At 52.1% G+C, this 26773-nt stretch overlaps 12 protein-coding genes across 12 annotated transcripts; 4 read left to right on the top strand and 8 right to left on the bottom strand.

The window, feature by feature from the left end:
- Nucleotides 1-674: 674 nt before the first annotated feature.
- Nucleotides 675-3015, bottom strand: BU25DRAFT_38115 (uncharacterized protein). The gene has a single exon (XM_033704220.1). The coding sequence runs from the start codon at nucleotides 2626-2628 to the stop codon at nucleotides 952-954; it is 1677 nt and encodes a 558-aa protein (XP_033562752.1). The 5' UTR covers nucleotides 2629-3015; the 3' UTR covers nucleotides 675-951.
- Nucleotides 2972-5144, top strand: BU25DRAFT_366429 (MFS general substrate transporter). The gene is made up of 2 exons (XM_033703847.1): nucleotides 2972-3880; nucleotides 3933-5144. The coding sequence occupies exons 1-2, from the start codon at nucleotides 3404-3406 to the stop codon at nucleotides 5016-5018; spliced, it is 1563 nt and encodes a 520-aa protein (XP_033562753.1). The 5' UTR covers nucleotides 2972-3403; the 3' UTR covers nucleotides 5019-5144.
- Nucleotides 5145-5964: 820 nt separating this feature from the next.
- Nucleotides 5965-7167, bottom strand: BU25DRAFT_38111 (uncharacterized protein). Its single transcript, XM_033704219.1, has one exon. It carries the CDS (start codon nucleotides 7142-7144, stop codon nucleotides 6107-6109), a length of 1038 nt encoding a protein of 345 aa, XP_033562754.1. The 5' UTR covers nucleotides 7145-7167; the 3' UTR covers nucleotides 5965-6106.
- Nucleotides 7168-7389: 222 nt separating this feature from the next.
- Nucleotides 7390-8404, bottom strand: BU25DRAFT_366433 (arad-like aldolase/epimerase; the record flags this gene model as incomplete). Its single annotated transcript, XM_033703848.1, has 1 exon — nucleotides 7390-8404. Exon 1 carries the CDS (start codon nucleotides 8376-8378, stop codon nucleotides 7392-7394), a length of 987 nt encoding a protein of 328 aa, XP_033562755.1. The 5' UTR covers nucleotides 8379-8404.
- Nucleotides 8405-10441: 2037 nt separating this feature from the next.
- BU25DRAFT_457864 (uncharacterized protein) lies at nucleotides 10442-10714 on the bottom strand (the record flags this gene model as incomplete). Its single annotated transcript, XM_033710147.1, has 2 exons — nucleotides 10442-10529; nucleotides 10572-10714. The coding sequence occupies 2 exons, from the start codon at nucleotides 10712-10714 to the stop codon at nucleotides 10442-10444; spliced, it is 231 nt and encodes a 76-aa protein (XP_033562756.1).
- A 2316-nt stretch (nucleotides 10715-13030) lies between these two features.
- Nucleotides 13031-13723, top strand: BU25DRAFT_339544 (uncharacterized protein; the record flags this gene model as incomplete). Its single annotated transcript, XM_033702778.1, has 1 exon — nucleotides 13031-13723. One exon carries the CDS (start codon nucleotides 13031-13033, stop codon nucleotides 13721-13723), a length of 693 nt encoding a protein of 230 aa, XP_033562757.1.
- Nucleotides 13724-13847: 124 nt separating this feature from the next.
- BU25DRAFT_467287 (lipase 3 precursor) lies at nucleotides 13848-15657 on the bottom strand (the record flags this gene model as incomplete). Its single annotated transcript, XM_033710707.1, has 3 exons — nucleotides 13848-14700; nucleotides 14750-15146; nucleotides 15200-15657. 3 exons carry the CDS (start codon nucleotides 15655-15657, stop codon nucleotides 13870-13872), a joined length of 1686 nt encoding a protein of 561 aa, XP_033562758.1. The 3' UTR covers nucleotides 13848-13869.
- A 1845-nt stretch (nucleotides 15658-17502) lies between these two features.
- BU25DRAFT_448012 (uncharacterized protein) lies at nucleotides 17503-18249 on the top strand (the record flags this gene model as incomplete). The annotated part of the gene is made up of 2 exons (XM_033709571.1): nucleotides 17503-18108; nucleotides 18141-18249. The coding sequence occupies exons 1-2, from the start codon at nucleotides 17615-17617 to the stop codon at nucleotides 18247-18249; spliced, it is 603 nt and encodes a 200-aa protein (XP_033562759.1). The 5' UTR covers nucleotides 17503-17614.
- Nucleotides 18250-18270: 21 nt separating this feature from the next.
- BU25DRAFT_467289 (siderochrome-iron transporter Sit1) lies at nucleotides 18271-20815 on the bottom strand (the record flags this gene model as incomplete). Its single annotated transcript, XM_033710708.1, has 6 exons — nucleotides 18271-18471; nucleotides 18832-19520; nucleotides 19571-19628; nucleotides 19681-20270; nucleotides 20371-20446; nucleotides 20516-20815. 6 exons carry the CDS (start codon nucleotides 20813-20815, stop codon nucleotides 18271-18273), a joined length of 1914 nt encoding a protein of 637 aa, XP_033562760.1.
- A 440-nt stretch (nucleotides 20816-21255) lies between these two features.
- On the bottom strand, nucleotides 21256-22952 carry BU25DRAFT_439516 (uncharacterized protein; the record flags this gene model as incomplete). The annotated part of the gene is made up of 3 exons (XM_033709106.1): nucleotides 21256-22372; nucleotides 22426-22797; nucleotides 22844-22952. The coding sequence occupies 3 exons, from the start codon at nucleotides 22950-22952 to the stop codon at nucleotides 21282-21284; spliced, it is 1572 nt and encodes a 523-aa protein (XP_033562761.1). The 3' UTR covers nucleotides 21256-21281.
- Nucleotides 22953-23280: 328 nt separating this feature from the next.
- BU25DRAFT_391402 (PEBP-like protein) lies at nucleotides 23281-24811 on the bottom strand. Its single transcript, XM_033704608.1, has 2 exons — nucleotides 24178-24811; nucleotides 23281-24128 (listed from the first exon to the last, which is right to left on the bottom strand). Exons 1-2 carry the CDS (start codon nucleotides 24788-24790, stop codon nucleotides 23389-23391), a joined length of 1353 nt encoding a protein of 450 aa, XP_033562762.1. The 5' UTR covers nucleotides 24791-24811; the 3' UTR covers nucleotides 23281-23388.
- A 96-nt stretch (nucleotides 24812-24907) lies between these two features.
- On the top strand, nucleotides 24908-26747 carry BU25DRAFT_391407 (ribosomal protein L4). Its single transcript, XM_033704609.1, has 2 exons — nucleotides 24908-25031; nucleotides 25082-26747. The coding sequence occupies exons 1-2, from the start codon at nucleotides 24936-24938 to the stop codon at nucleotides 26672-26674; spliced, it is 1689 nt and encodes a 562-aa protein (XP_033562763.1). The 5' UTR covers nucleotides 24908-24935; the 3' UTR covers nucleotides 26675-26747.
- The last annotated feature ends 26 nt before the right edge of the window (nucleotides 26748-26773 follow it).

A 26773-nucleotide genomic window follows, 5' to 3' on the forward strand; every position in this document is an offset into this window, starting at 1 on the left:
GGGAAAAGCCTCGATACATCTCCAACGGAAACTGTAGCGCGACATCTTGTAGCAATAGCGACGCATCGATGCTCTTGCTCCATAATTTCAAGGCCTTAGGCATCGTACCTGCCCACCATCCGCTCATTTACTCAGGAACAGTCGAAACAGCCACGCAGTGTCGAATCGCAAGCTGAGAAAGGGAAGTGGAGGTAAGATGTCAAAAGTTGCATGGCATACCTTAGTGCTATTTTTAGGGGTACCTGGTCTGCGACGTGGTGTCGTTTCACCCCTGAAAAGTCCTGACCCGCAATTGGAGCTTGATGGAAACGGAAAATTGTGTTGATTTTTTTTGGCGCCCATCGATATGCACTCGTAGCCGCAAAGGCTAGCACGAGCCTCGAGAGTATGATGTGCATTGCTAGGACGGATGTGCCTGGAGCTAGTGCCTGTCAAGGCGGAAGCGATAAGCGTGACGCACAGCCAATGTACGTATGCGGAACTGCTATAGGTGTCTGTGCTTCAATAGTACAGTATTCCTTTGCGATTGTTGGCGAGTGTAAATCATCACAGGAGAGTTGCGCCTAGATGAAGTCGAGCGTAATACCCCACCACTACCAAGACCTTGGAATCTTAGTTCAGCCACGCACATGCAACGCTGAATGCCGGATGTTATCATCTTTTGTCGGTATTCTATTTGATGTTTTGCCACGTGCTCTGAAAGCTTTTGAAGCGCAAGTCGATAGTGCCGTGACGCTGCAAACTACCGAAGACCAGCGTGACGCATCGCAGCATGGCTACCACCGCGCCGCAGTATCTGACGACTCGGGTGCATTTTGCATGTGCTCGGTATTAGAAGGCTTGCTTCATTCGGTAAGGTCAGCAGTGGTGGCGAAAGGCTGTGCTTCAGAAAGGAATGAACTCTCGATTGCGCACAAGCCGAGTCTAAAAGACCAGCTCTGGAGACCATGCTCACGCAATCAAAATGTCGGTGCCCAACTCCTTCACTTCGTCAACCCAGCAGTTGTCCGCGCCTGACTCTGCTCTATCCTTGCACAGCCAAATGGTTTCCAGCACCCTCTTGACTGTGTGCAAGTAACCCCAGTACATCTCGCTGTACAATATGTCCAGCGTGTTCATGATCCACTCGCGTTGTGTAGGATCCTCGGACTCGGCACCAGCCAAGAACAAGGGCCAACATATGCACTTGAAGACTGCATCACCAGGTTTGAGGTGTGAGATGTGATGAACGACGTCGTTGGCAAGGGTTGTCAAGTTGACAAGAGCCGTATCGCTCGCAGGATCGAGGAGTGGGTGAGTGCAGGGCAGCACACGAGCTAGGTAGATGCACACAGCAGAGCGATGCGCAGAAGCGATACGCACACGCTGTTTGAGGTCTTCGAACGGTGATGCAGGTTCAAAGTCGCAAGACCAAGCGATAGGATCGAAGTCGAGCGCTCGTTGTAATAGTACACCCACCTGCTCCTGGATGTGCCCTCTTAAGTCACCAGAAGCTCCGTCGCGGGAGTCTGGCAGCTCGAAAGACTCGAGCATGATGCGAAGGAGAGGTGCAGGACATGATAGGTAATTGTTCGTCTCTGCGTAGCGTAAGATCGGCTCTAGGTCAATAGTGTCCGGCACGAACTTGGACATCGTTGAGAATGACAATGTAGAACCCAGAACGTAGAAAACTAAGAGATCGGAGAGAATGGTTAGACGCAGTCTGCTCATCGGTTGTTGCAGATAAGGTGGTTCACCCAGGAGTTTGATTAGAGACAGCGCACCATCCATGTGCACTTTCCACTTGTCTTTTCCAGACTCCACAAGGGTGTAATTGACGAAGAGCAGAATAGTAACCAAGACCAGATCGATGTTGGATGCAGTTACAGAAGCCACGTTCTGTGCTAGTAATGAGAGTGCATTAGTCTTGGCTGTCAGTGCATCTCGATAAGAGGATTGAAGTGGTCCACCGAACCGACTGACTGCTTGATAATATGCGACAAGACAGGAGCTTTGCTGCGCCTGATATGCTGACTGACCCATTGGATTGCGTGAGATGTTGAAAACATGGAAGGCCGAATTGGCAACGATGATGTGCAGCAGTAACGGGTACGCAGATGTCGCAGGTATGAGATCGCGGATAGGGTTCTGCCCCGGCATGTCGTAAACGACCATGTCCTCACATAGTTGTGTCGCGAAATGATATAGATAGTAGCGCGAATGACGGTCTAAATCGTTGACCAGTGGGTCGACTAAGGGTCGGTGGAGGACCATCGCTGTGGCATCTTCTTCAGCTTCTGAATTGAGAGCGGATTCATTCTTTGCATCTTCGGTTGGCGATCCGTCCGCGGGCTCCGAGGACGCTGGTTGTGATTGTGCGACAACAAGATCAGATTCCCATGTGATGGCAGGTGCATCGTGAGTCTTGGCTTCCTCTTTCGTCGACAATCGCTCTTCATACGATTTTCCCATCATCTTCCCCCGACTCGCGACCCCGCGATTCCACACAAAGAGCTTTCCATATCCCAGGCAATCGGTACCGGATGAGAGACATTTGTGGCAAACCGGTGAAGAGCGGTCGCACTTCCAGCGACGTCTGCGACAGTTATGACAGGCTTTTGTGGGTAGGTTGAGCAATGTCGAGTTCATTGGACAAGCGCCATGCAAGGTATGTCGAGTATTGACCGTAAGGGGCTGTAGATTGTTTGGAAGATGCAGATATGCTCAGGTTATTGACGTTTGTTGTTGCGCGCCCTATGCTAACGGTCTCCAGAAGTCCACGTTGGCCGCTGATTCCGCCATGAAAACGCTGGGGATAAATGTCTGTACGGCGGGGCGGATCGGCCAAAGTCGCGATCCTCGGATCCATCCACCACTCAGAGCTGCCCATTCGCTGACAAAGGTACGGCTTAGACGTTTTCTGTGCGTTTGACCTGTTTGCGTCGCCTTTGGCTTCGGACAGTCGTTCTCCCTGGGCACGCTAAGCCGGACGGGAAGCCAAGCCTCATCTCTTGCATTCCCTGCTCCACTTCGTCACCACCATTTGTGCGAACGTCACAGACGCAATAGAACAGTGGTGGCTTTATAAGGTGGATTTCTCAGCCGAAATGTTGTGCACGTTGGACTCCAGTCATACTGCGGTCGTCACGGAGGCCGATTGCCACACTATAGAAAGAGGTGCCCTGAGCAACCAAGTCAGCCTCAACTCCTGAACTGGTCATACGAACATCGACTATCGGCCATCATATCCCAACAGCGACTACATTATTGACAGCTGTGATAGCGCCCATCACACGTTGTTTGGCTTCAGCTTTCACCTCTTTCTTGATAGCAATCTCCCTCAAGCCTCTATCACGGCTAGATTTATTGATTTCTCAGATCCTCAGATCAGCCATCCGTGTCACCCTCATCTCGTTGAACGGTCATGACCACTTCAAAGGACTTCGAGAATGGCTCTCCTCTTCAGGCGCGAGGAGGATACAGCGCTTCTGAGATTGAACGATTGGGACGAGAGAGGCCAGCCACTTTCAAGTCGATATGGGTAGAATTTGGTTTTTGCTTCGCTCTCCTTGGTTCGATGTTCATTGCCGAGTACCTCATCTCTGGTTTCAACATCCTCCTGCCATCATTGACTCCCGCGCTCAACATCCCAAAGCAAGCGGAGACGTGGCCTGCTAGTGTCTTCTCTTTGGTCACTGGTGCTTTCCTTCTACCAGCCGGCCGACTGGCTGATATGTATGGCGGGTACATTGTCTTTGTCAGTGGTCTTGTATGGCTTCTGGTCTGGACAATTATTGCGGGGTTCAGCCAGAATTACATCATGCTCATCTTTTGTCGAGCACTCCAAGGTTTCGGTCCTGCAGCATTTATGCCATCTGGCATCATGCTTCTGGGTAGCATTGTAAGCCTACAGCCTTGCATGTCAAAGGAGTCCATAAGCTAATGTGCAATAGTACCGTCCAGGACCGCGAAAGAACCTCGTCTTCAGTCTTTACGGCGCGTTCGCGCCTGTTGGCTTCTTCACCGGCATCTTCTTCGCTGGTGTGTCCGCACAATTCACGACATGGCGGTGGTTCTTCTGGATCGCTGCTTTCATCCTCGCCATTGTAGGCATGGTTTCATACCTCTGTATCCCAAACAGACCCGAGGATAAGCATGGCAAGGGTGTCAAGATGGACTGGTTGGGGCTGGTAACCGTTGTCCCGGGTCTCGTCCTGGTCATCTTTGCCCTCACGGACGGTAGCCACGCTCCACAAGGTTGGGCCACACCTTACATCCCGGTCACATTCGTCCTCGGCTGGATCTTCCTGGGCGCCTTCATTTACATCGAGGGTTGGGTCGCCGAACAACCACTTCTACCTGGGGATATGTTCCATGTCAAAGGTATGAAATGGCTTGCAATAGCCCTCTTCTTCCAGTACGGTACATTCGGTATCTTTCTCTTCTACGCATCATTTTACATCGAGCAAGTCGTGGGCGCCAGCCCACTCCTCACCGCTGCCTGGTTCGCACCAATGTGTGTTGGCGGTCTCATCCTCGTCACTGTTGGAGGTCTGGTTCTCCACCTTCTTCCCGGTCGAATGCTCCTTCTCATTAGCGGAACTGCGTACATCCTCTGCACTCTTCTATTCGCCATCCTACCGGTCAAGTTCAACTACTGGGCCTACGTATTCCCATCGATGCTCTGCGCTACCCTTGGAATCGACATTACATACAACGTCAGCAATATTTTCATTACAACATCAATGCCCAAGAATCGACAAGGCTTGGCAGGTGCCTTCATGAACAGTCTGTTGTTCCTTGGCATCGCTGTTTTCTTGAGTTTCGCAGACCTGGCAGTGAGTGAGACAGAAGATAGGGGATTACGAGAGAGCTACAAGATCGCCTTCTGGCTCGCGACTGCGCTATCGAGCGCTGGTCTGATCCTTATGTTCTTGGGTGTTAAGATAGGCAAGGCCTCGAGTGATTTGACAGTTGATGAGAGGCAGGAGTTGGAGAACGAGTTGACGAGGAGGCATACGAACATGAGCGCGACATGAGTAGAATACTCGCAGATTCATTTTAAGTTTTCATCTGTTTTGTAAAGAGGTACCCATCTCGGATATATAGAAGCCGCAACAAGCAGTAGAGCGCAGACGCTAGATTGCATAATTTATCAGATCTATTACATCTCTCTTCATCACTTGGCCATAGTTCAGAAGCATATATTCAGATATAAGACAGCAGTATATCTAGGTCTGCTCCTGTTCAGCATTGTCCGTCAGCTCTGCGGGCGTTTCATGCTTATAAGTCCTGCTGGCCTTTCCGTAGTACACCACCAGATCTCGCGGCAGACCTAGTCTCACGTTGATATCGTCTTGGATCAAGCGATTACGAACTGTCTGTGTCACCACCACGCATGATCTTCCGCTTCCGACACTCAGCGACAAGCTCTCCGTACTTGTATCCGGAGTAATCCTTGGCACCCGAGCTGGGCTTCAAGGGGACAGTTTGCGATATTCGTCGATCCTACCAGCCTCATAAGCCCTCAACGAACTTCAACATCTCCTTATTTCGCTTCTTTTAATGTCGATCTGCCGTGGTGAGAGCGGACATGTCAGGTTGAACACCAGTATAGTAAAAGTGCGTTCCGAGATACTCAAGTGTGTAATCCCTATCTTTGTCGAAAGGCTTTATCAGCTTAACAGCCATGACTTCGTCATTTCGACCGTGGAAAGGAAGGTCTGCAATGTGTGCGTCCATCAAAGCGGCATCTCTATAAGCGTGCATATCACCACAAACAGAGCGGAACTCTGCGTTCTCGATAGTAAATTCGAGCTTCTTAGACGTCATGTTGTAATCCATGGTGGTTGATTTGCGGAGTAGTATGAGTTGAGAAATGAGGTTGAAAAAATGTTGTGGGGTTCTAATCGTCTTATGATGTGCTATGTCTTCAAAGCATTGTGCTTCTACAACAGAAGGTCAACAAGGGACGTTGTGAAAGGGCGGCCCGAAGGCTCTGACCTGAGATTTCCTAGCCTCTTTGTGTCCAGTTTGGGCCCTCGAAAGCTGAACAACAACCGAAAAGCGAAGCACCTCGATGCAAAGTCGCAAAAACACTGTGTAAGGCTTGATGGCTCGAGCGAGTTCATGTTGACCTCTTCTCGAGTTTCCGTGGCTGCTTCCTGGTGGGGGCTGGTTTGGTAGGCGGTGTGTTGCCGTTGTCTGACCTTGACTGCAACTTGCGCGGCTTCTTGCGACCTTCTTCAGTCTGTACTGCGGCGTCCTTGTAGGTAGATCGAATCTCCTGAGACTCTTCTTGCACACTATCGGCATGCTTTGCCCCTTCGCTCTCGTCCTGATTATGCGAATCGCCGTGGATCTCTCGCACATCGTCTTTGGACTCGTTTTTCTCAGCCTGCAGTCCCTTTCGCTCCTCATTTGTAGAGCCTTCTGGCTTCGACAGCTCTTCATGATCGCCTCCTATTTGGTTTTCTTCTCTTGTAGATTTTTCTTGCTTCTCAGACTGATCTGAACCCTCCGTGGAGGGTATTGACGGCATGGCCGACTTTGCGCTCTCCAAGGTCTCTTTTTGATCATCGCTGGTACTCTCACTTCCCCAACTCTCCAGCTCATCTTTGCTGGGTGCATCTTGCTCGTTGACCTGACCGATCATCTTCTTAAGTTGCTTTTTCTGGCTCTCAGTGGCCTTCCAACCTGGCAGATTACCTGTGATCTTCTGAATCCCTTTGCTTGCTCCCTTTCTCATGTCCCAAAATGGACCGTGCAGCGCACCAGTAGCGGCACCAATGCCAGCACCTAGCCCACCCAACGCAGTCGAAGAAACACCACCGACCAATGTTCCTGTGATGGCACCTAAAGATGCGCCAGGTGCGATACCGAGACCTGCGCCAACTGCCATGCCTTGGAATGTACCTGACCGCAGATATTTTGCTGTCTTGCCTAGAGATTTCGATTGGATATGCTGTTCGAGAGCTTCTTCCATAAGCTTTTGGCGTTCTTCGGGGTCATTGGCAGCCGTGGCTGCTTCCATGAGCTCGGTGGCTTTCTTCTGTGCTTCAGTCGCTAGTTTTGCGACTTTGGACGACTCCTTCCGCGCCTCCTCTTCAGACACCCCATTTTTGCTAGACTCCTCGGACTTCGCATCCTTCTTTTGGGCTCCCATAATCGGTGGCTGTGTGAAGTCTTCTGTTGTGTTGATGTTTTGCAAACAAGATACCTCAGAATGTACGTCATTGGTGCCAGATTCGCACTAGCCCATGGATTGCCTGCTCATCACGATGGGGCGAACGACAATACAACCGAATATTCAAATGGTATCCGGAACCAAGAGTGACTTGTGAAGTGATTGAGCGTTGCATGGGAAAGATGGAGAGAGTGTGTGGACCAAAGCTGGGTAATCAATTGAGCGTTCAATTTAGGAAGTCACCTCCCGTTCTCGCAAGAACCTCGTCGTAATACCCTTGAAACGCAAGCCACCCTTTTTCTGGTGTACCTACTTGCTTGTAGCTCTCGGCAGCTTCCTCCTCAGGTATGGTTTTCGGCTTGTGCCCACTACCAGCGGCTGCAGCATCGATAAGCAACTGCGCCTGACATGTCTTGTCCAGGCTTAAGAACCAGAAAGCCGCCTCATCAACACTCTGTCCTACTGTAAGGATACCATGGTTCTGCAAAATAGCTGCTTTACCATCGCCGAGAGCATCTGCAATCCTGTCGCCTTCATCGCCTTCCAGAACCACACCACCGAACTGCTTATAGACACCATGACTCTTAAAGAACCTCAGTGAATCTTGCGTGTACATATCGAGCTCTCGCCCAAAAGCACTCCAAGATTTACCATACACGCTGTGCGCATGGCACGCTGCGTGCACATCAGGTCGCCGCCTATGCAGTGCGCTGTGAATGGCAAATGCAGCAGCGTTGATTGGTTGATCTCCTTCCACAACCTGCCCTTGCTCATTCACCAGGATCAAGTCTGACACTCTGATCTGAGAGAAGTGCGTGGACAGCGGATTCAGCCAGAAATGATCCTCTAGGATCGGGTCTCGTACGGATATATGACCAGCGACACCCTCATCAAAGCCACGCATTGCGAAGATGCGGTACGCTGCGGCGAGATGTTGCTTTCGATACATACGCTCTTCCTCGAGCGAAGAGAAGGTCGGGTATTTGCGAATCTTGAGGCGCAAGCCAGAGGTAGTCAACCCCATGGCGGTGACTGACTGATTGTCGGTATGATCATTGTGATTTACAGTCTGGCCTGGTGCTATCGAGGCATTGCGAGGCTTCGTCGAGGTTGTGAGGGCGCGAACCGGGCTTTGTCGTAGATATGATTGAGGTAATGCGGATTGTATACTGATGCGTCGAGTTGAACGTACGATTGAACGCGCTGCGAACATCTTGAGTGTTGTATGTGATTATTGAGGCATTGAGAGCCTCCAGAGGTGAGGACAACAGCTCCAAAGCTTCCCCGCATCAACGACCAGACCGGAAATAACACCCTTGTATTATAGCCATAGTCGGCTATCATGTCCACATCTTGCATCGCAAATGTCCTGGTCTTGCTATGCACTCCTTGATGCGGTGATACTCTTGCGATGTTGAGTGTGGTTGCGTCCGACCTGAGCACGTCCAGTGGCCGTCTACGTCACGAATTTTACACTTTTCACTACCAAGACTGTCAATCGTTATGCAGATATCTGAAGCCACCAAATGCACCTTCAATAGCTTTGGGTATGTGTTGGAACATCCTCTCTCACCCTTCCTACGGTCCTACGCAGCTCTCTCAATAGCCCGTTCGTTGATTACATGACTACGGGTGATTTTCAAAATACCGTCGACCATAGTTGTCAACAATCAAATCAATCAATTCTGACCCCTCGGCTTGAATTGAATTGAGACATCTTGTCAGATGCTTGATTTGATTGGTGATTAGGAAGATTGGATTGGTACCTATGCCTATTTAGGTCTGAGAGGCCCACTCATGAGCCCACTCAGGACCGAGGCTGATGTCATGTGCTTTCTCCCCAGCCCCTCCCTCTGCCCTCCCCCACACTTACTCAATACCTAAGCAAATCAATTCATCTAAGTATATCAATCAAGTCCTGCCTCACTGGCTTGATTGAATTGAAAGATAGGATTGGGGAATTGAATTGATTGAATTGATTGCAAATCTCAATTCAATCAATTCAACCAGATCAGGTCGATTGTTGACCACTATGGTGTTGAAACACGTGATTTAGCGTTTGGCAGGACGCCGGCAATGTCAATGTCTCTAAATAGTACTATTCTGGCTGTAATTGACTAACAAGCAATCCTTCTACAGTGCCAGCATGAGGTCGTTGCTACCATCTGTTACAGCGCAACCTTTGGGGAGATGGAGAAGTATCCTATACAATCAGCTGCTGACACCTTTGACAATTACAAGCTCAACAACCTCACAATAACAGCTATTTGGCAGTGTATTGATGAGGTTGTTGTCAGCCAGATCGACCGCCGCATCAACGTCAAAGTGGCAACTCTGTCAGCAGAGCTATGGCACGGTAAAGGTACTAACAAGCGCAATAGGCCAGTCAAACGTATTTGAAAGGGCAGTTGCATTGACTTTGAAGCGCTGAAGGACCTGGCAAAGTCAGTTGGTTGCAACATCAGCAAGTAGCTTTACATAGACATCAACCTTTATCTTCCTGAAGACTTTGTGTGGAAGGATTGAGATGATTGGGTTGATTGATCTTGAGAGCTATTGGCTGGAATCGATCGAGACTATATAGTAGAAGGGGATAGCAGTGAAGAGTTGGGGAAGCAACCCAAACTAACCGAATGAGCTGGACTATCAGTGCAGCGGGCCGTTGGCAAACACTGCAACGGGCCGCTGGTAGACACTGCAACGGACTACTGGCAAACACTGCAACGGACCGCTAGCGAACACTTTGTCACCATGTTGCAGCTGCCAGTGCCGCCGCCTCGCTCCTCTTAGCCGCAAGCTCGTAGAGTGACAGTCATACAGGAAGAAGGTCTGGCTGGTTTTGTAGCTGCCGAAGCTATGGGTGCTGGAACTGCTCTTGTTATCAAGGACACTTGGCAACGTGAGGATAAAGATTACCGCAACCACCCATACACCTGCTGGTTACTGCGCACAGGTTTACCAAATTGGTGAAAGAACCACCCAGTCGATCCAACTAATTATTTCCAGAATTATTTAATTGCTTTTGTGGGTCAAATTGAAACAAATTGCTGATAGTGGAACCTCCTGGTGATACAGTTGGAACCAAGGTGCAGCAATGGAGGTCTTTTGTAGGCGTCGTGGTTGATTCTATCTATATTGAAGCTGAAGGTATGATAGGGGCTTGGCCCAGGGGTCAGACCTCTTGCCCTTGCTGATTGGCTGGAGGCCCGCCTCCTCCCATCCTATCTTTGACAGGACTAGACTGCCCCAGCTTCAACCGGTTGCGCAATACTTTGTTCAAAAGTTATCCTCATTCTCTACTGTCTCAGGATTCCCCTGCACATCCGCCCATCCCTTTGGCCGGTAACCACATATCCAGAACCAGCTTCTGCAATCAATATTGCGCATTGCCCATTCAATGGCATACTCTAATAAGTAGTAGAAGTTGTCAAACATATCCTGTTCAGCCACATTCCTCTTCATCCAACTCTTCAGCTGCTTGAAGCTCTTCTCAATAGGGTTGTAGTCTGGAGAGTATGGTGGAGGGTACTCTTGTTGCACCTCAGCCATTGCACAGAGCTCACAAACTGTGACGGTTTATGAAGTAAGGAGGTCATGTGTACCATGTGTTTTGGTGCAGTGTTCTTGGCTCGTTCCAACAAGCACCTTCTGTCCTTGGCTGCACGAGACATACGTCATGTAAACAGACCTTGCTGAGGACCCGGTGAGAGGCAATCACAGAACAAGAAGAACAACACAATATACCGATTTTACTGCTTTGCGTGCCCCCCCCCTGACTGACTGCCCTGCGCGGTTACACCTTCATTTATTGCATCTACTGCAACATAAATGCAAGGTAATCTGTGAATTGACACATTTTTAAATAATGTAACTGAGGATCCTGGTGTTGTGACTGGCAACACCTTGCAGATGAGGAAGTCCTACCTGATCTCCGACGTAATTGAGCCTTGGAAAAGTGTGTAATCAAGGTAACCGTCAACAGTCATGGCAGGCAAAAGCGACCATTGATCACTCCTCCTGATGCTGTATGTGCCAGCAACCGGTGTTTTGATGCAATTCCATCTATACTTGAGATTGCCTGTACGCCCTTTGCAAGTGCTTTCATTAATTGAAATAACTTGATACGCTTTGTATTGACCCATCTGTGCTCTGTACACACAACGGAGTGGCTCGCTCTGCTCCTTCGCTCGCTTTGTAGCCAGCTTTCTTGAGAAGTTGAGCCTCTCCAGAGCTTGCTATAAAATTGGGAGAGATGCTTCTATATCAAACTCTTTGTATAAAAAGCCCTGCATCTCTTTGAGATAAGCGCTAGGCTTGCCTTGTAGGTACTCCTCCAGCGCATCCAGCTGCAATCGCTGCAATAGCGGAGGCCTCCCCAGCTTGACAGTTGGTGGAGGATGTTGCGGTATCATTGGTCCGTACAAGGTCTGGCTATACCCGTAGCAGACTACACTAGTCTAGTGTGTCACAGGTCAGGTATACCACACCTTAGTATTGTCTTCCCCTGCTGCAATATGAGCCATTATCGGGCCTTGCAAAAATGTGCAGACCCTCCTGACCTTGGTACTGTGATGCGTACAGTAGGTATGTACCGTGGTTCATGAGGGCGGACACCCTTGTCAGTGGCCGTTCACCACGTTGTTGCCCTGCAGGACATGTACCTGTTCGCCAGCAGTCCGTTGCAGTGTTTGCCAGTGGTCCGCTGCACTGGCCGCCCAGCTCATTCGGTTAGTTCAGTTTGCTTTCCCCAACCCCTTCTACTATATAGTCTCGATCGATTCCCGATATAGCTCACAAGATCAATCAACCAATCAATCTCAACCCTTCCACAGTACCAGACTACCAATTATGCCAACCAAGGTAGAAACAGCCACTTAGAAGCCTTCATTCTTGCATAAGTAAGTCTGTCGCAATAGTGAAGCAAGTTCAGGGGGGTCTGTCGCAGTACAGTAAGAGGTCATGTTACAGCACTGTATGAGGTTGTGTAAAAGGACCGACTGGACCAGACTCCTTCAAACAGTATCAGTAACATAACAGCTTCACGGTCAGTTCTTCTTTCCGTTCATTCACAGTATATAACCATACGGCTTGAGTACAATACAACTTCAGTGAACCTCAATATCCATTGCCCAATACCGATTATCTTCAGTACCGTCACAGGGTCTGTAAATTCCTGCAACCACTATACAGCTTGCTGAAGATGGGGTTGAAGGTGGCGGCCGGTGTTGACCATAGTAGCAGATTGCGGGTTGGCAACACCAACAAGATGTCGTGAATGTGCAATCAAGCTTCAAAAAAACAGCTTACAAGAGACTCAGAGGTACAAGCAACAGCTTGCGGCATCAAATTGTACTCAAAAAGGGCCTATATGTGACGACGCGGAGGTTTCCATTACCACTCTGCCCCAGTAAACTAAATCCTGAAAACCGTTACATAACCACCAAAGCTTGATTAATCTTGAGCGTCGGATCGTATCGAAGTAATTCATTCCCTTCTCCCACGAGAGCATGACGTGCATAGGTATCGGATTGATGACATTTACCGACTCAAGGTACAATCAGGCCGCTTTGTGCAAAATCAAATAGGGTGCATTTTGGTGAAAAGGTTCGCTGCCAGACGCAGACTCCATTGACTGAGCTGCTCAGTACGTGCCTCGCAACAGTGATCCGCTCTTAAACTTGCCGTATGTTGTCAATTTACGAGATGCGTCATATGAATTAGTACTACACACAGTCTCGACTTTTCACTGTGCTCCGCGTTCCTCATATACCTTTGAGCATTGTTCGTTGTTACCATTACCCTGGTCTACCATTTAAATCTCCTTTCCACCGTTGAAAATTGGCACAGGATATGTCTACCTCAATCATGCTGATAGTGCCCTACGCCCACCACGCAGACTCATTGCCAGACCCTAAGTTCAAGGTGTACAATCTCAATCCAGCGCTTCTGACTGCACCCTACTTTCTGTGGCAATGCCACGAGCTCGCATACGACAGCAACCAGATTATCGGTGTGCAGGAGACAATTGTTGAGCATTTCGACGTGTACGAGCACTGGCTTTTGACGGGTGAGCTCCTACTCACCGGCGAAGTAGGCGAAGCCAAGATGGTCGTTCCTACCCAAGGTAAAATGAGTGCAGGCTATGACAAACTACTCTCATGTTGCAGCCTCGCTAGTGTCCTCGGCGATGACATCTTCCTTGACGCCCTCGTTACCCATCTCATCCACTTGCTCCGTCAAGCCAAGGGCCTCCAGTCTCAATTTATCCGTCTTCTCACGCACGGTCGTATTGAACAGATCATCGCGGAGGCTGGCGTGGGTTCAGGTTTCTTCAAGTTGGTTGCACATGCTTACGCACGCTTTGCTACTGTCGACGAGATACGAGTGCTTGCATTCTCGAACTACAACATGTACTTCAAGAGCCAGGTCATGCAGAGCATGGCTGGCATGCGGACCCATCAGCACATGGATGGGAACGAGGCGAATAACTTCGTGGTCGGAACTTGTCATTACCACACTCACGGCTTCTACGAAGCTTGCACTCAGCCCAAGAAGTGAGACCATTGGCGTATGCGTATGCGATAGAAGCACCACGGGACATTCGCGTGCACAAGTGTTTGTTTGAAGATGTTGGAAAGGTTTCACTTCCATTGAGAATGTAGAATTCATGTCCCTTCTTTGCCTCGAAAACTATACCCTATCAATCAGACTCGAAGCGAGTTCACATTCGCCTTCAAGAACTCATACGTATCCGCCCTGAAGTTATCATCCAGCTGATCATTACTGTTCGCCTTGAACTCCATCAACCTCTTACTCGTGCTCCACTGTGGCCAACTCGGCAGCGAAATACCCACGTTCGGATCCAAATTATAAATAAAGTTGTAGTAGTACCCTCTGATCGACTTGGCCGCATTGTTGGGCAGGATACCGTAGAACACCTGCAACAGATCCGAGCCGTGGAACGTGCCTAGGATCGGGGTGCCGTAATCGTAGGTAGCAAGGTAGGACCACGACTTCACGTCGGGGTTGACTTGGGAAGCTACTTCGAGGAAAATGCGCCGTGTGAGTGTGAATGTCAGGTCGCCGAGGATGGCGGAGATGCGCTTAAATTGGGGGTACCAGTTGTTTAATAGCCCTGTGCGGAAGGGACTGCCGTCTTCAGTGATGGTCTGATACGTGTCGATGAGTTGGTCGATCTGCGTAGATTGTGCGTTATTGAAGAAGACAGTCGAGAAGTATGTAGATAATTCGCGGGTGGTGGTCAGGTTTGGCGTGAAGAGGCCGAAAAGCGTGCCTTCATCTTCTTGGTCCCCGACAATGAAGGGGACTTTAGCATATTTGCCAGATGCGACCAGAAGCTCAGGGGACTGAGTGATCGCTGTGCCGTCCGGACGTGGCAGGTACGATAGATTGACGGTGAAGTAGCTGAGGATTCCAGGAACGGAGTTGGCGGCTTGTAGATACTTGTTGTAAGGGACTTGACGGAGACAGGCGAGAGTGTCGGACGAGCCGGAGCAGCCAGCTGCCTTGACGACCTTTGTACACGTCAGTGATGGCTAAATACATTTCGGTGATAGTGCGCACCGTATCGTAGATTAGTTGCCCCTTCGGGCAGTCAACAGGATCCGCAGGCACGACTGAACCACTGTTCATGATACCAGCTCTGAAAAGCGGTTTGCCATTGTAGGTGTGGTCTCCGTTGTATAACAGCATCTGATCCATCACAGAGATCGCTCCGGCGCTTTCGCCCCAGATAGTGACCTTGGTGGGATCACCACCAAAAGCTGCGATGTTGTCCGCGACCCATTGGAGACCTAATCGCTGATCAAGCAAGCCCAAGTTAGAAGAGCCATCTGCAAGGATCTCCTTGCCAGGGAGGAAGCCGAAGCCTCCAACACGGTAGTTGACAGCTACAAAGATGACTGGCTTTCCCTGAGCAACAGAGTCTGCTACAATGGACGTGCCATCGTACATTGCCGTCCTGGCCACTGATAAGCATGTGTGTAAGGGATACCATCTACAAGGAATACTTACCCGCCCAGTTCAAATCCTCCACCAAAGATCCAGAACAGCACCGGGAGGTTGGCATCCGCCTTTGTACCTGCTGGTCGTTGTACGTTGATGGTCAAGCAATCCTCTCCAGCATCGGAGACGGCCTGGAAAAGCGGCGTGTTCAAGATGGTACCAATGACATTGGTGGGAAATGCCGCTGGATCAACTGAGAAGAAGAACTGAGGGCAGGCCCTGGCAGAGCCACTGCCATCAATGGTACCCAGGCTGGAGGTCAATGGCTGAGGTGGCTTGAGACGAAGCTGTCCGACCGGCGGCTGAGCGTAGGGAATCGCATTGAAGGACTCTATGTTGGAGGCGCTCTTGCCGAGCACTGTGGCCTGTGGGGAGGGTGCAACGACCGTAGGTCCAGCGCGTTTCTGAAGGTGTGCTGGAGCAGCAAAAACCAGGGGTAAGAGAGAGAGGAAAGTGGCGACCTTCATGATAACGAACGATGCCCAAGTCTCGACTGCCGAGTAATAGTGGATAGATTGCTACGGTGGCAAGCTGGAGAACAACGCCCGCCCTTACACCAGGCTTAAATATCGTCGATATGGTATCTTCACGAGCCAAATACCTTCAAATCTCCCTCAAGTCGCTCGGCATGTAGACAAAGGCCTGGTAGATTCAGGTGACTGATTTCTCACGAGCAAATCCCTACGACCTCCGTGAGCGCAGAAAATTCCGGCTAGAACAGCTTTTCACTGGTCGTGCATCGAAGATCAACTCCATTTCCTATTCGTGAGCATCGAGTCGTCACTCGGAAATCTCCATTCGATGGTGGTGGTAAGCCCATTGACCTATAAGGATACGAGTTACAATCTGGGGATACCAGGGGTAGCAGCCAAAGGACGAACGGCGGAGAGAGCGGCCCTTTAGTGCCCAAAACACTAATTGTGAAGGTCATGAGGAACTTCCATGGTTAGTCCACCGGTGAGACTGCCGGACGAATCGAAGCAACTCGTACCTACATTGGTGCTGCACTGGGTTCGTGAAACGTGCTGCTTGCGGCTAGCATGCCCAACGACACGTTCGTCTTCATCGTTCAGCCTTGCTCATCCAAATCCCGAGTAATCACAGAGGTCTTGCGATGGCTTCGTAAACGCGAATGCGAGGATTCGGTGACGGCATTGCGTGCAGACTAATATAAAAGTGCCGAGCTCGCCGTATAGGATACGGCTCCTTCAGCCTAACGCCTGATCGTGAACCCGTTCCTATGGTGCAAAGCTTCGGAGGTACTTCGAAAAAGGTATACTGGCAGCCCTAAACGCCGGTGATGTTGCCGCTCAGGGGCTCTGCGTGCTTTGCGGAGAAGGGAAATGCGGGGTATCGATAACGCAAGTCAGCTTTCTCAAATCTATCACCACACCCTTCATCGAGGACAATTGTGTCCAGCGAATGTGGATTCAGTGCTCAGCCTCGGAAGAACATCGCGATCGACAAGTCAACACCGAGTTCTCATGTGAAGACCATTATACGTCGCAGCACTATCGAAAAGTTGCTTTTCGGTAACTTTGTGGCTTTGCCAGGGGTAGGAACGAACTGCTCTTCGACGAGAACGACTGCAATACTCAGACTTTGGGCTTCGTGCGTGGAACGCCCGATCACTGGGCCATATCGTACGATGAGGTCGAAGAAGCGCACGCTTTGTGCAAACAATGAACGGTGGGACGATGGCGGGTGCTGACTTGTACTCTCGATGCACACTCGGACGGCCTGGAAGAGGAGTCGACGACGGCGGTCCTGTTGTACGATGACAACGTTGCCGATGGACAATAGACTGTGTCAGTGTCGCGTGCTCAACGGGATCAACACGCGTCGACGAGAGTGTTTTTCTCGCGTCCTCACCTGACGAAGCTAAAACGGCAGTTGAAAGTGGATCCTTGCTCCAGCTCGCGGCCCAACCTCCACAATCCGTCAAAGTAAGCCATAGATCTATGATCAACACCTGGTCCTGTCCTCAAGCTGAAGATACGTACCATCCTTCTTCTGGTCATGCCTGTTGTGTATGTTCTCGAGCATGTAGGCAGTATTCACTCCGGAGACTCCAATGGTAGACCATATTCGAGCATGCTTTCGAATCTGCTACTCAGAATTGACTGCTCTCTGAGAAAACTACATGTAGACAGAAACCACCAAGTCGTGACTTCGTGTTACAAGAGACTTGATCAATATGACTAATGACAACTATCAAGATAAGGCGGTTATTAACGGCGCCGGTATCTCTCCCGAGTTCGGCGAATGGCGAATGTCGATGCAACCTCACAGAAGAAACAGAAATTCGGAAGCACAAACTTGACAACCACCCACCAACTTTCTAAGGAATCCTAGAAGACCAAATCCAAACAATCCCAGAAGACCAGCTCCAAGAGGACGAGATCAAAGGATCAACTGCATACCATGGCGCGAACCCTCCACATAGCCATCTTCAACACAGACATCCCCGTCCCTAACGTTTCCACAGAGCGCGCCTCCAGCTACGGCCAAATCTTTCATGAGCTCCTTATAGCCGCCGCAAAACGTACTTCTCCACAAACAATCATCAAGAGTACAGAATACGACACCTGCAAACTTGAGTACCCATCCACCCTCTCCGACGTGGACCTGATCCTCATAACCGGCTCGATAAACTCAGCATACGACGACATCCCCTGGGTGCACCAGCTAGAACAGTACATCATCGACACCTACAGAGATCATCCGAGGTTGAAGTGGTTTGGGAGCTGTTTCGGACACCAATTAATCTGCCAAGCGCTGCTGAAGGGGTATGGCGTGCGCGTTGACGCCGATGCGCGGGGGTTTGAATTGGGTGTGAAGGAGATGGCTATGGACTCCAAGTTCCGTTCTGATTTTGTTAAGCAAGGGTTCGAAGTCCCGGAGAAGATGAGGTTGCAGTTCGTGCACGGCGACTTCGTAGTCATCCCAGACATGGATGCGCTGCCGAGCAACTGGTCGGTGTTGGGGAGTACGGAGTGGTGTTTGAATCAGGGGATGATGGAGGTTGGGCGGGTGCTTACATTCCAGGGGCATTTTGAGTTTGATCGATTTGTGAATAGTCAGACGATTAAGACGTTTTTTGCGAAGAAGGCGCCTGAGTGGCTGGAAGAGTCACTGAAGGCGGTGGATGCGGATGATGATGCGGAGTTGGCGGCGGACATGGTGCTGCATTTTGCTTTGCAGAAGACGCCAGCGGGGCAGGGTAAGACACAGACGAAGGTTGGTGGGCTGGTCACGCCGCCTGAAGAGGAAGTATGAAGCTTTTGATATTGTTCATATACCGTTATACATCTTAGATGTAGATCCACGAATGTAGATCGTAGAAACAGCCGCCGGTGTGCATCCCCGAAGCACGACAACAGCGAACCCTGTCTCCAGACCGAATCACCGCTTCGCCATATTCCACCTTCCTACCGTTCTGACTTACAACCGCTGGGGAAGTCAGACCACCGAAATTCACTCCAGTACGCCACGCTAAGCCCGGACGAACATCTACATATACTTGCAGTCCTTGGATCGCAGATCTCCACCAATTATCATCGATCGTTCGGCACACAGTTCGGGTACGGCGTCTGTTGCTGAGACGTGCCTGTCAAACCATGCTTTTCATCATCTCCAACCTCGTTCTGAGGAAGCTCGTCGTAAGGCAGAGATTGCGTATCCGGAAGCCTGGGGTTGCGGGTGCAGAAAGCAAAGACGATCAGGCCAAGACAGGCGGAGGCACCGATGATGCACACCACACGCTGGAAGACCTTGAATGCTTCAATAACGGCGTTGCGTTCTGCCGTGCCGGGCGGGAAATTCTTCAAGTGATCGAGTGGTTTGGCGTACCATTTGTCGGCTGCTTCCTTACTGAGTCGTGCCCTAAGCTCATCGTTTAGGACCTGAGACATAGTAAGGCCTGCGACTGCGTTTCCGAGCGCAGTACCGACGTTGTATGTAGCCAAATACAGGCCAGTGACGACGGCGACGTGCTCGTGACTAGTAGCGGCCTGAATGCTGGCTTGAGCAGCATAGGGGAAGAAGCCACCGGCAATCCCAAGGAGGATTTGCGCTCCAACAATGCCACCGTGGGTGCCAACGCCGCCGCGGTAGTAAATCATGAGGCCGAATGCTACCAAGAAGAGGCAGGTACCGAACAGGATGAAAGGCTTGAGGCGTCGCACACGGTACACTGCCATGCCAACGACGATGCCGGTCAAGGTGGAGCAGAAGCTGTACAGCGCAGCAATGCGATTCGCGGACTTCTCGCTTTGGTTGAAGGCCACCCGAAGAACGGAGAACAGGAACTCGCCCTGGCAGCCCCAGGCTGGAGGTAGTCAGTATGATGAAAGTAAGAGATAGTAGGCTGGAGCTTACCGAACATCAGGAAGAACGCAATAGCGAGCGCACCCCAGACGGCGCGGTCCTTGAGCAGCTGCGAGGTAGTCAGCACTTGTCGGTTGCCAAAATCGTAGATTTCAACTCACATAGAACGGGACCATAGGGTGTGGCGCAATGCTCTCCCACCGTATCCAGACGGGGATACACAGCACTCCAATGACGAGTGGCGCGATGAACTTTGCCTCGTCCCAAGTTGGGTTGGGACCCCCGTTGATGGTGAGAGGTACGAGTATGAAGCCGAAGACGCAGATGGCAAGGATGATACCGATCACGTCGAGCTGCCAGAACAGTGCCTTGACAACCTTCCAGCCACCGTGCTCCTGAACTGGTGTCTTGTAATGCTGAAGGGTTCCAGCCCTCTTCGCCTTGCGGTTGACCCACCACAGGGAGCTCAGAAGTGGGAGAGCGGAGATGGGATAGGCGATACACCAGACCCAGAAGCCGTAACGCCATGACTTACCCGCTCTAAGAATCGGAAGCACTTCACCACCAATCCATGTGTTGACAACAAATGGTGCAGCTGGAATGTAGGAGAAAAAGAGGCGGGAGCGAAGGGAAGTTGTGTCAGCGACAATAACCTCCACGATTAGTATGGTGGCCGTGTAGCCGATCTGGTAGAAGAGACTGCCGACTGCGAACGTAGCGGGACAGTTCGCGGAAGCTTCAATAGCCGTGCCTGCAGTGTGTTAGCAAAGTGACTTTTAAGTGAAGGGGACGCGTGGAGGCAGTCGCCATTCCAAAAACAGTAGGGGAGTGAAGACATGCCAGCTGCTTACCGAGAACGTAGAGCAGAACCGAGACCAGTAGCACTTCAATCCTTCCAAACACATCCGCAATCTTCGCCACCGTAGGCTATACACAATCAGCTTGCGTTCCAAGTTTCCCAAGGAGTCCAAAACATAAGTCGTTCACATCACTTACCTGAGCAGCAGCGCCGATAACCGCCCTTACCACCGTAACCGTAGCCAGCAACGAATGCGCATTCAGCGCATCGACCGCAATAGGCTGATACGCGACCCTGAGCGTGCTATCCAAGCCATAGGCCCAGGCGATAAGCAGAACGCCGAAGAAGATCCACACGCGGTTGGCAAGCGTGATGTGCTCGGCGGTTGCCTCGATGCGCGCAACGCCAGGAGAAACGGTGTCGAAGGGGGCCCGGTTGGGTTGCGAGGTGGTGCTGTAGCGCGGGGAGGGTGGGGCTTTCTCGTCGAGTTCGGGCATGGTGGTGGTGAGTGCTGAGAGAGTTGAGGTACTGGAAGGAGGGGGGTTAGGTGGGAGGGGAAGAAGAGCTGAGGAGAGGAAGGTAACTGGAAGGGAAAGGGGAAGGCGCGGTGTAGATGCCAAGACGCGGTGACTTCTACATTCACTTCACAGTGAAGACCGGCACGAGACCGTTTGCACGACGAACTGACCCATGACCAGGGTCCGAGATCGGTTCGTGATGTGGACAGGCGGCGACTGCACGCACTCTAGTCCTGGTACTTCACTTCGCCGAATACCTCGCCCGTCAGCGATCTTGAACATGTCAGTAGCAGTGAATGGCCTTATAAGCACCGAATGTCGAGAAGGAGAACTACATTCCTATTACTCTAAGACTATACTTCGTGCAATCAAGGTCAATGTTACATGTAAATCCCGATCATATCAAACCCATCACATTGATCACTTGCTTCCCTCTCTCCCCATGTCACCACCCGCTTTCCTTAGCGAGTATGTCCCAACCTACGAGTCTCCACACCTCCTTCTTGTACCAATCTTCTACGTCCTTGTCTTCAACCCGTGCAACATTCTGTAAGGAACCTAGCCGCATTGATGGCATAGGTTTTGTGAGGACATCGAGAAACTCGTCGTCAGCCTTCTCGCCATACATGCAGGCAACGAGCGTCCGCTGAAGGCGTTCCTTGGCGACTGGGCTCAAGCGCGCTTTTGAAGCGGCTGGTAGGTTCTTGAGACTCAGAGTACGACCCGGCTTCTTCTGATTTCGACTGACGTTGGACGTCTGGGGGTTCATGTGATTTGGCGCAAGCCCCATAGCGCGCTCAAGCACGAGAATGAGAGCCTTGACTTCGAGGTGGGTCCCGAGAGCTTCAGCTTCGCGCCTCTGAGCCTCTTCCGGGGTCTTGGGTTCGGGTATCGGTTCGATATCGCCTTCCACTGTGCTACTGCGATGTCTGCCAAATGTACAATAGAACAATCGCCGTCCCACGCGCTCAAGCAAGAGGTACACAAAGCCGTCGAATATCTGTTGATGTACGGGATTTGTCTTTTCAAGAAACCCGAGAAGACCGATGAGCAGATGCGCCAGGGCGCGAGCGGGCACAGATTCCTTGACCACTTTGGCGGGTGCCTTTTCCTTCGATTTCTTCGGCTCGAATACTTGTAGTGGCGGTTGTTGAGCAGTTTGGCGTGCGACAGACTCGATCGCGATAAGCACCGTCTTGAACATATCGGCCAGTTCGCACACAACAAGGCTGGAGAGTCGTGGATCGTCGGTAGACTCGGTCAGCTTAGTGAGACCAACGAGCACTGACATGAAGCCTCGGGCGCAGATTGTCATTGCAAGCGCGAAATTGGACTTGTCTTGGTCCAGAGATGCCGGGCCAGACGTTCGCCGATCTTGTCGCGAAAGTTGTCCATGTCTGTGAGCGACTAGACGTATGACCTTGCCCAGTGCATTAGATGCCCGGACCAATGTGAAGCATAGCGTATCGACATCTGTGTTCGTCATACGGCATAACTTGTGTGTGGTGAATAACGACTCGGTAAGGTTAGTGCCTTCTGTCCATTGCGCATCAGTATGTTGACAAACCCTGAGTGGAAATGTGACTTACCCTGCCCCAAGCGATCGAGGAAGTCCATGTCATCGTCAATAACTTCCTGGGTCTCAGCTACTGAGTGTTCAAGCTGTTGGTTCACCTTGGGTCGCTTTACATTCCTTACTGGCGAGGCTGCTCGCGCCTTCCGCTTCGACGTATTCATAGCATTGGTGTGAGCGAGATCCGACGCGCAGCTTGTGCGGTTTGTCAACATGTGATTTGAGCGCTCGAGTCTGCTGTTCTCGCTCCGCAGGTCGTCGCATTCGTCTTGCAGTCTCCGGCACTGCTCCTTCCAGTACGAAACGAGATCGAGGTGTTCACCGTGCTCATGGTGTTCGGACGCGGGTGAAACAGGTCGTACTTGTTCTCGTAGCTGTAGGATGTAATCTGTTTGGTTAGTGGCAGTATTGTTTATGAAAAGGGCAAGGCTTACCTCTGGCAGAGGTGCCGGGTGGCTTCGCCCTAATAAGCGCGATTGCTAGTGCAATATGGGCGCTCGATGGCGCAAATGGATCTGGTGGAGGCTGTGTTTTCGGTGGCATATCTGCGGATTGCTTTGCGCAGGACAGGAACGGAAGCACGCGATATCGAAGGTTGCGTGCGGTTGTGAGTGAGGCATGCGTGGTGAGGACTGCTGTTTCAAGCCGCTGCGATACAAGGAGCGTGATCTGGCATTGATGTGCGCAGCGGACTGGGAACGAACGACAGGAACAAGTTCGCGGAATGTAACATGAGAGCGAGCGGCGGAATGAGATTGACAGGGATCGAGTTGTTCAAAGGAAGGTGGGGGAAACGTGGAGTGCTGAAAGGACGAGGAAGGAACGGTCAAGTTCAACACCACACGACCAAAACTACAACGGGCAGTGCTTTCATCGACCAATATGTTACTTCTGCAAACTGCAGTGTATAGTACACTCACCATATACTTACAGCCATCTTCCTCGCTAATTCAACACTGAGTATAATCGTACAACCGCTCTAACGCATGCGCTCCGTCCGCCTCTTGTACGGCAGCGGCTCGACCCTCTTCCTCTTGAACTCAATGCTGGCCTGGTCCTTCAATCCAGCCCGCTCCAAGACACCTGCCATGCTCTCGTCCCACTTCGTCCTGAATAACGTGGCGGTGAGAGGCTTCAGCTTCTGGGACCCAACAAAGCTGCGAAGGTTGAAGCCATCGCGCTCAATGGTGCTGAGCTTCGAAACGTCGAACTTCTTCGCCTGGTCCTGCTCAAGCACCACGACAGCCAGACGGTGGTAAGGTGCGCCCTTGTGCGCCCATGGTGCAACCCACGGGAGAGCAACCTTCTTGTCGTCGGTGCTCTTCCTGTCATCCTCAGCAATGCGCTGCAGAGGGATCGAAGTCTCGCTAGGCGAGATGCGGATGTTGGAGGCGATGAAATGGCAGCGCGTGGTGAAGCCGTCCTCCTGTGGTACAGGGACGTCTGCATCCACGACCGCGACGGTCACCAGCTTCTCACCGGGGGTAAATGTCTGCACGTGCAGAGTAGGCATCTTCTCGCTGATGTCGGACTCAACGAAGTCGCCGGGGGCCACGGTCTTTCGCCCAAATGACAGGTCGATATCTGCGACGAGGTCCAAAGATCCAAGTAAGTCAGGGACAACGGATAATTGAGTAACGCGCTGCTCGAGGACCTTGCGCTTGAATTCACGCCACTTCTTCTCGGCCAAATGACGATAGATGGGCTTGTTCATGTCGCCTGCATGCATGTCAGTCCTGTTTCTTGCGCGCTCACTGTCCTAACATACCTTGCCCGTCCTCGAACTTCCTCTTCACTACAGGGTCGTTGATGTCCGCCGCGATGATCAGGTCGTTCAAGTGCATCTTCATCCTCGCTATCCGGTCCCTCTTTGACTGCACGCTAGCATTGGATTCTGCAGTAGCTTGTATGCGCTGCTGTTGGGTCTTGATCTCCTTCAGCTTCTCCTGCCTGTCCTCCTGCAGGAACTTCCTGGCCTCCTGGAAGCACTGGTACGGCAGCTGCTCGAAGGGGATCTCCTCGGTCTTGCGGACAGCGGACATTCGCAGGGCCGCACGGCGACGACGAGAACCCACAGGCTGGACGCCTTCTCTCCTCAGCAGACGGCGCTCCTGCTTCTTGTTCTCCACCGTCTCGGGGTCTAGCTTTCCCCACTTCTGCATGAATTCGGGGACCTCTTGCACGGACGCTGCGGAAGCATCTGAAGCGGACTGGGGCGGCGGCGGAGGAGTCGAGGAGGCAGTCGGCTGGGCCCGCACTTCTTCACGGGCGGCGGCCGAGGACGAGAGCAGGCGTTGCTGCGCGCCATTGGCCGAGGGAACCTGTCGAACGCATCGCAGACACGTGCTGAACTGCCGCATCGACGGCGTGAGGGACGCCATCTGGTGTGTTGGAGGATGATGACGGGGCGTGCAGGGAGTGTGATGGTGTCGGACTTGGAAGAAATGTCGATGTCCGAGCTTTTCGTGAACTTCTGCCCTCCGCAACACCTCCGCGACCACCTCCCCAGCACATTCACAGCCCGCCATGGCGACCACAAGGATATCGGTGCCGCTGCGGGGCGTCTCACATCAATTGAGCCGGCTGTCGATACGGCAGGCCGCGCTCCCTGCTCGCTGCACAGTTGGTTGCGCGCTTCCACGCCCCCATGCATCGTCCTAACAGCTGCATAGAAGTCAATCACATCCTCCTTCGCCCGCCCAATCACCACTTCGACATGCTCAAGAGCCGCCGTTTCCCCCATCGCCGCCTCCGCCGACACTTTTGTGCCCGTCAAGCCGTTCGAGGAGCAGACAGTGCTTGCGACCATCCACCAGTTCCCTTCCCTCGAGCCACTCCGGTTCGAGACATTCCCTGCGAACCACCTGCACCTCCCCACACGAAAGGACATCCTGCACCGCGCCGTCATCTACGAGGGTGATATGACACGACTGGGTACCGCCTCGACCAAGAACAGATACGAGGTTCGGGGTTCGGCAAGGAAGATGCGCCCGCAGAAGGGTTCAGGTCGCGCTCGTATTGGAGACGTCAAGTCGCCCGTCATCAGATCTGGAGGTGTTTCGCACGGGCCCAGGCCCCGCGACTTCTCCACCGAGCTCCAGAAGAAGGTCTACGATTTGGCATGGAGGACAGCGCTTTCGTACCGCTTCCGTAGGGGCGAGCTGATCATTGTGGACAACGCCATGGAGATTGAGAGCCCCTCGACAAGGCTGCTGGAGCACGTCTTGAAGTACCAGGCAAAGCAAAGAGGTGGAAAGGGCAAGAGTCTGTTGGTCACACTCGAGGAGCGGCCCATGCTCGAGCTGGCGCTGGAGGAGCTGGAGTCTGGCGACCAAACCCTCCTCTGGGACGAAGTCGACGTCAAGAACCTGCTCGAGGGCTCCCGCGTCCTCATCGAGCGCGCCGCGCTGAACAACATCCTCCTCTCGCACCAGGAGGATCTCACACACAAAGCCATCCAGCCCTGGCACAAAGGCCTCGTTCGCTCCTCGCCAGCAGAAGACCTCGAGTCCACCATCGGCTGGGCCGAATTCCGCGGCCTCATGCTCACCCCGCCCACCGAAATGGACGCCGCCCGCGCCGACGCCTACGAGAGCGTAGCATCAACCCGCTACGCGTACGCCGAAACCCTCCCCTTGGGCCCCGCGCGCTCCGAACTCATGATCTCCGCATACAACCTCCTCGCGGAAGCCAAGCAGTACCAGTTCGCCCAGCGCACCGGCATGCCGTTCGCAGACTACACGCGCATCCAGAACCGTCGCAACGCGACGAGCCACTTCCCCCGCATCCAGGCCCTCGACTATCAGATCACGACCAAGACACAGCTCGGCGGCACCGCAGAAGAAACCTCGCGTGTGGCGGCTGAGACGCACTACGTCGAGGTGCGCGAGCTGGAGGTCGAGAAGCAGGACATCATCTTTGAATCCGCGCTGCTTGCGGCACAGGTCCAGGAGCACCTTGCTGAGGCGCACAGCCTGGCGGGCGATGTCGCAGCTGCAGAGGTCGCTCTTGCGCGCGCTAGTGTGCAGCGCACAAACGTTGATACCCACGAGCTGGAGCAGCTGTCTGCTCGCGTCGAGCTCGCGAAGCAAAAGAAGTCGCTGGCACATGCAAAGGGGGACTGGAAGGCGCAGCAGGAAGCGCAGGAGGAGATCACACTAGCCAACCAGGCGCTCGAGACAGCGATGGCTGAGCAGGAGGCTCTCAGTGAGGTTGAGGAGGTGGATGAGGCACAGCGTGAGCAGCCGGCCGAGGAGAAGAGGTAGTATCTGGATTTAAAAGGTTGTATTATTGTACATTGTATGTGTAGACGGTCTACGTAGCCAAGTGTATGATACCGAGCTACGGGCTTTTCGCTTCATGTC

The sequence above is a fragment of the Macroventuria anomochaeta genome, assembly GCF_010093625.1.
Source record: "Macroventuria anomochaeta strain CBS 525.71 unplaced genomic scaffold BU25scaffold_13, whole genome shotgun sequence".
NCBI classification, from domain to species: domain Eukaryota; kingdom Fungi; phylum Ascomycota; class Dothideomycetes; order Pleosporales; family Didymellaceae; genus Macroventuria; species Macroventuria anomochaeta.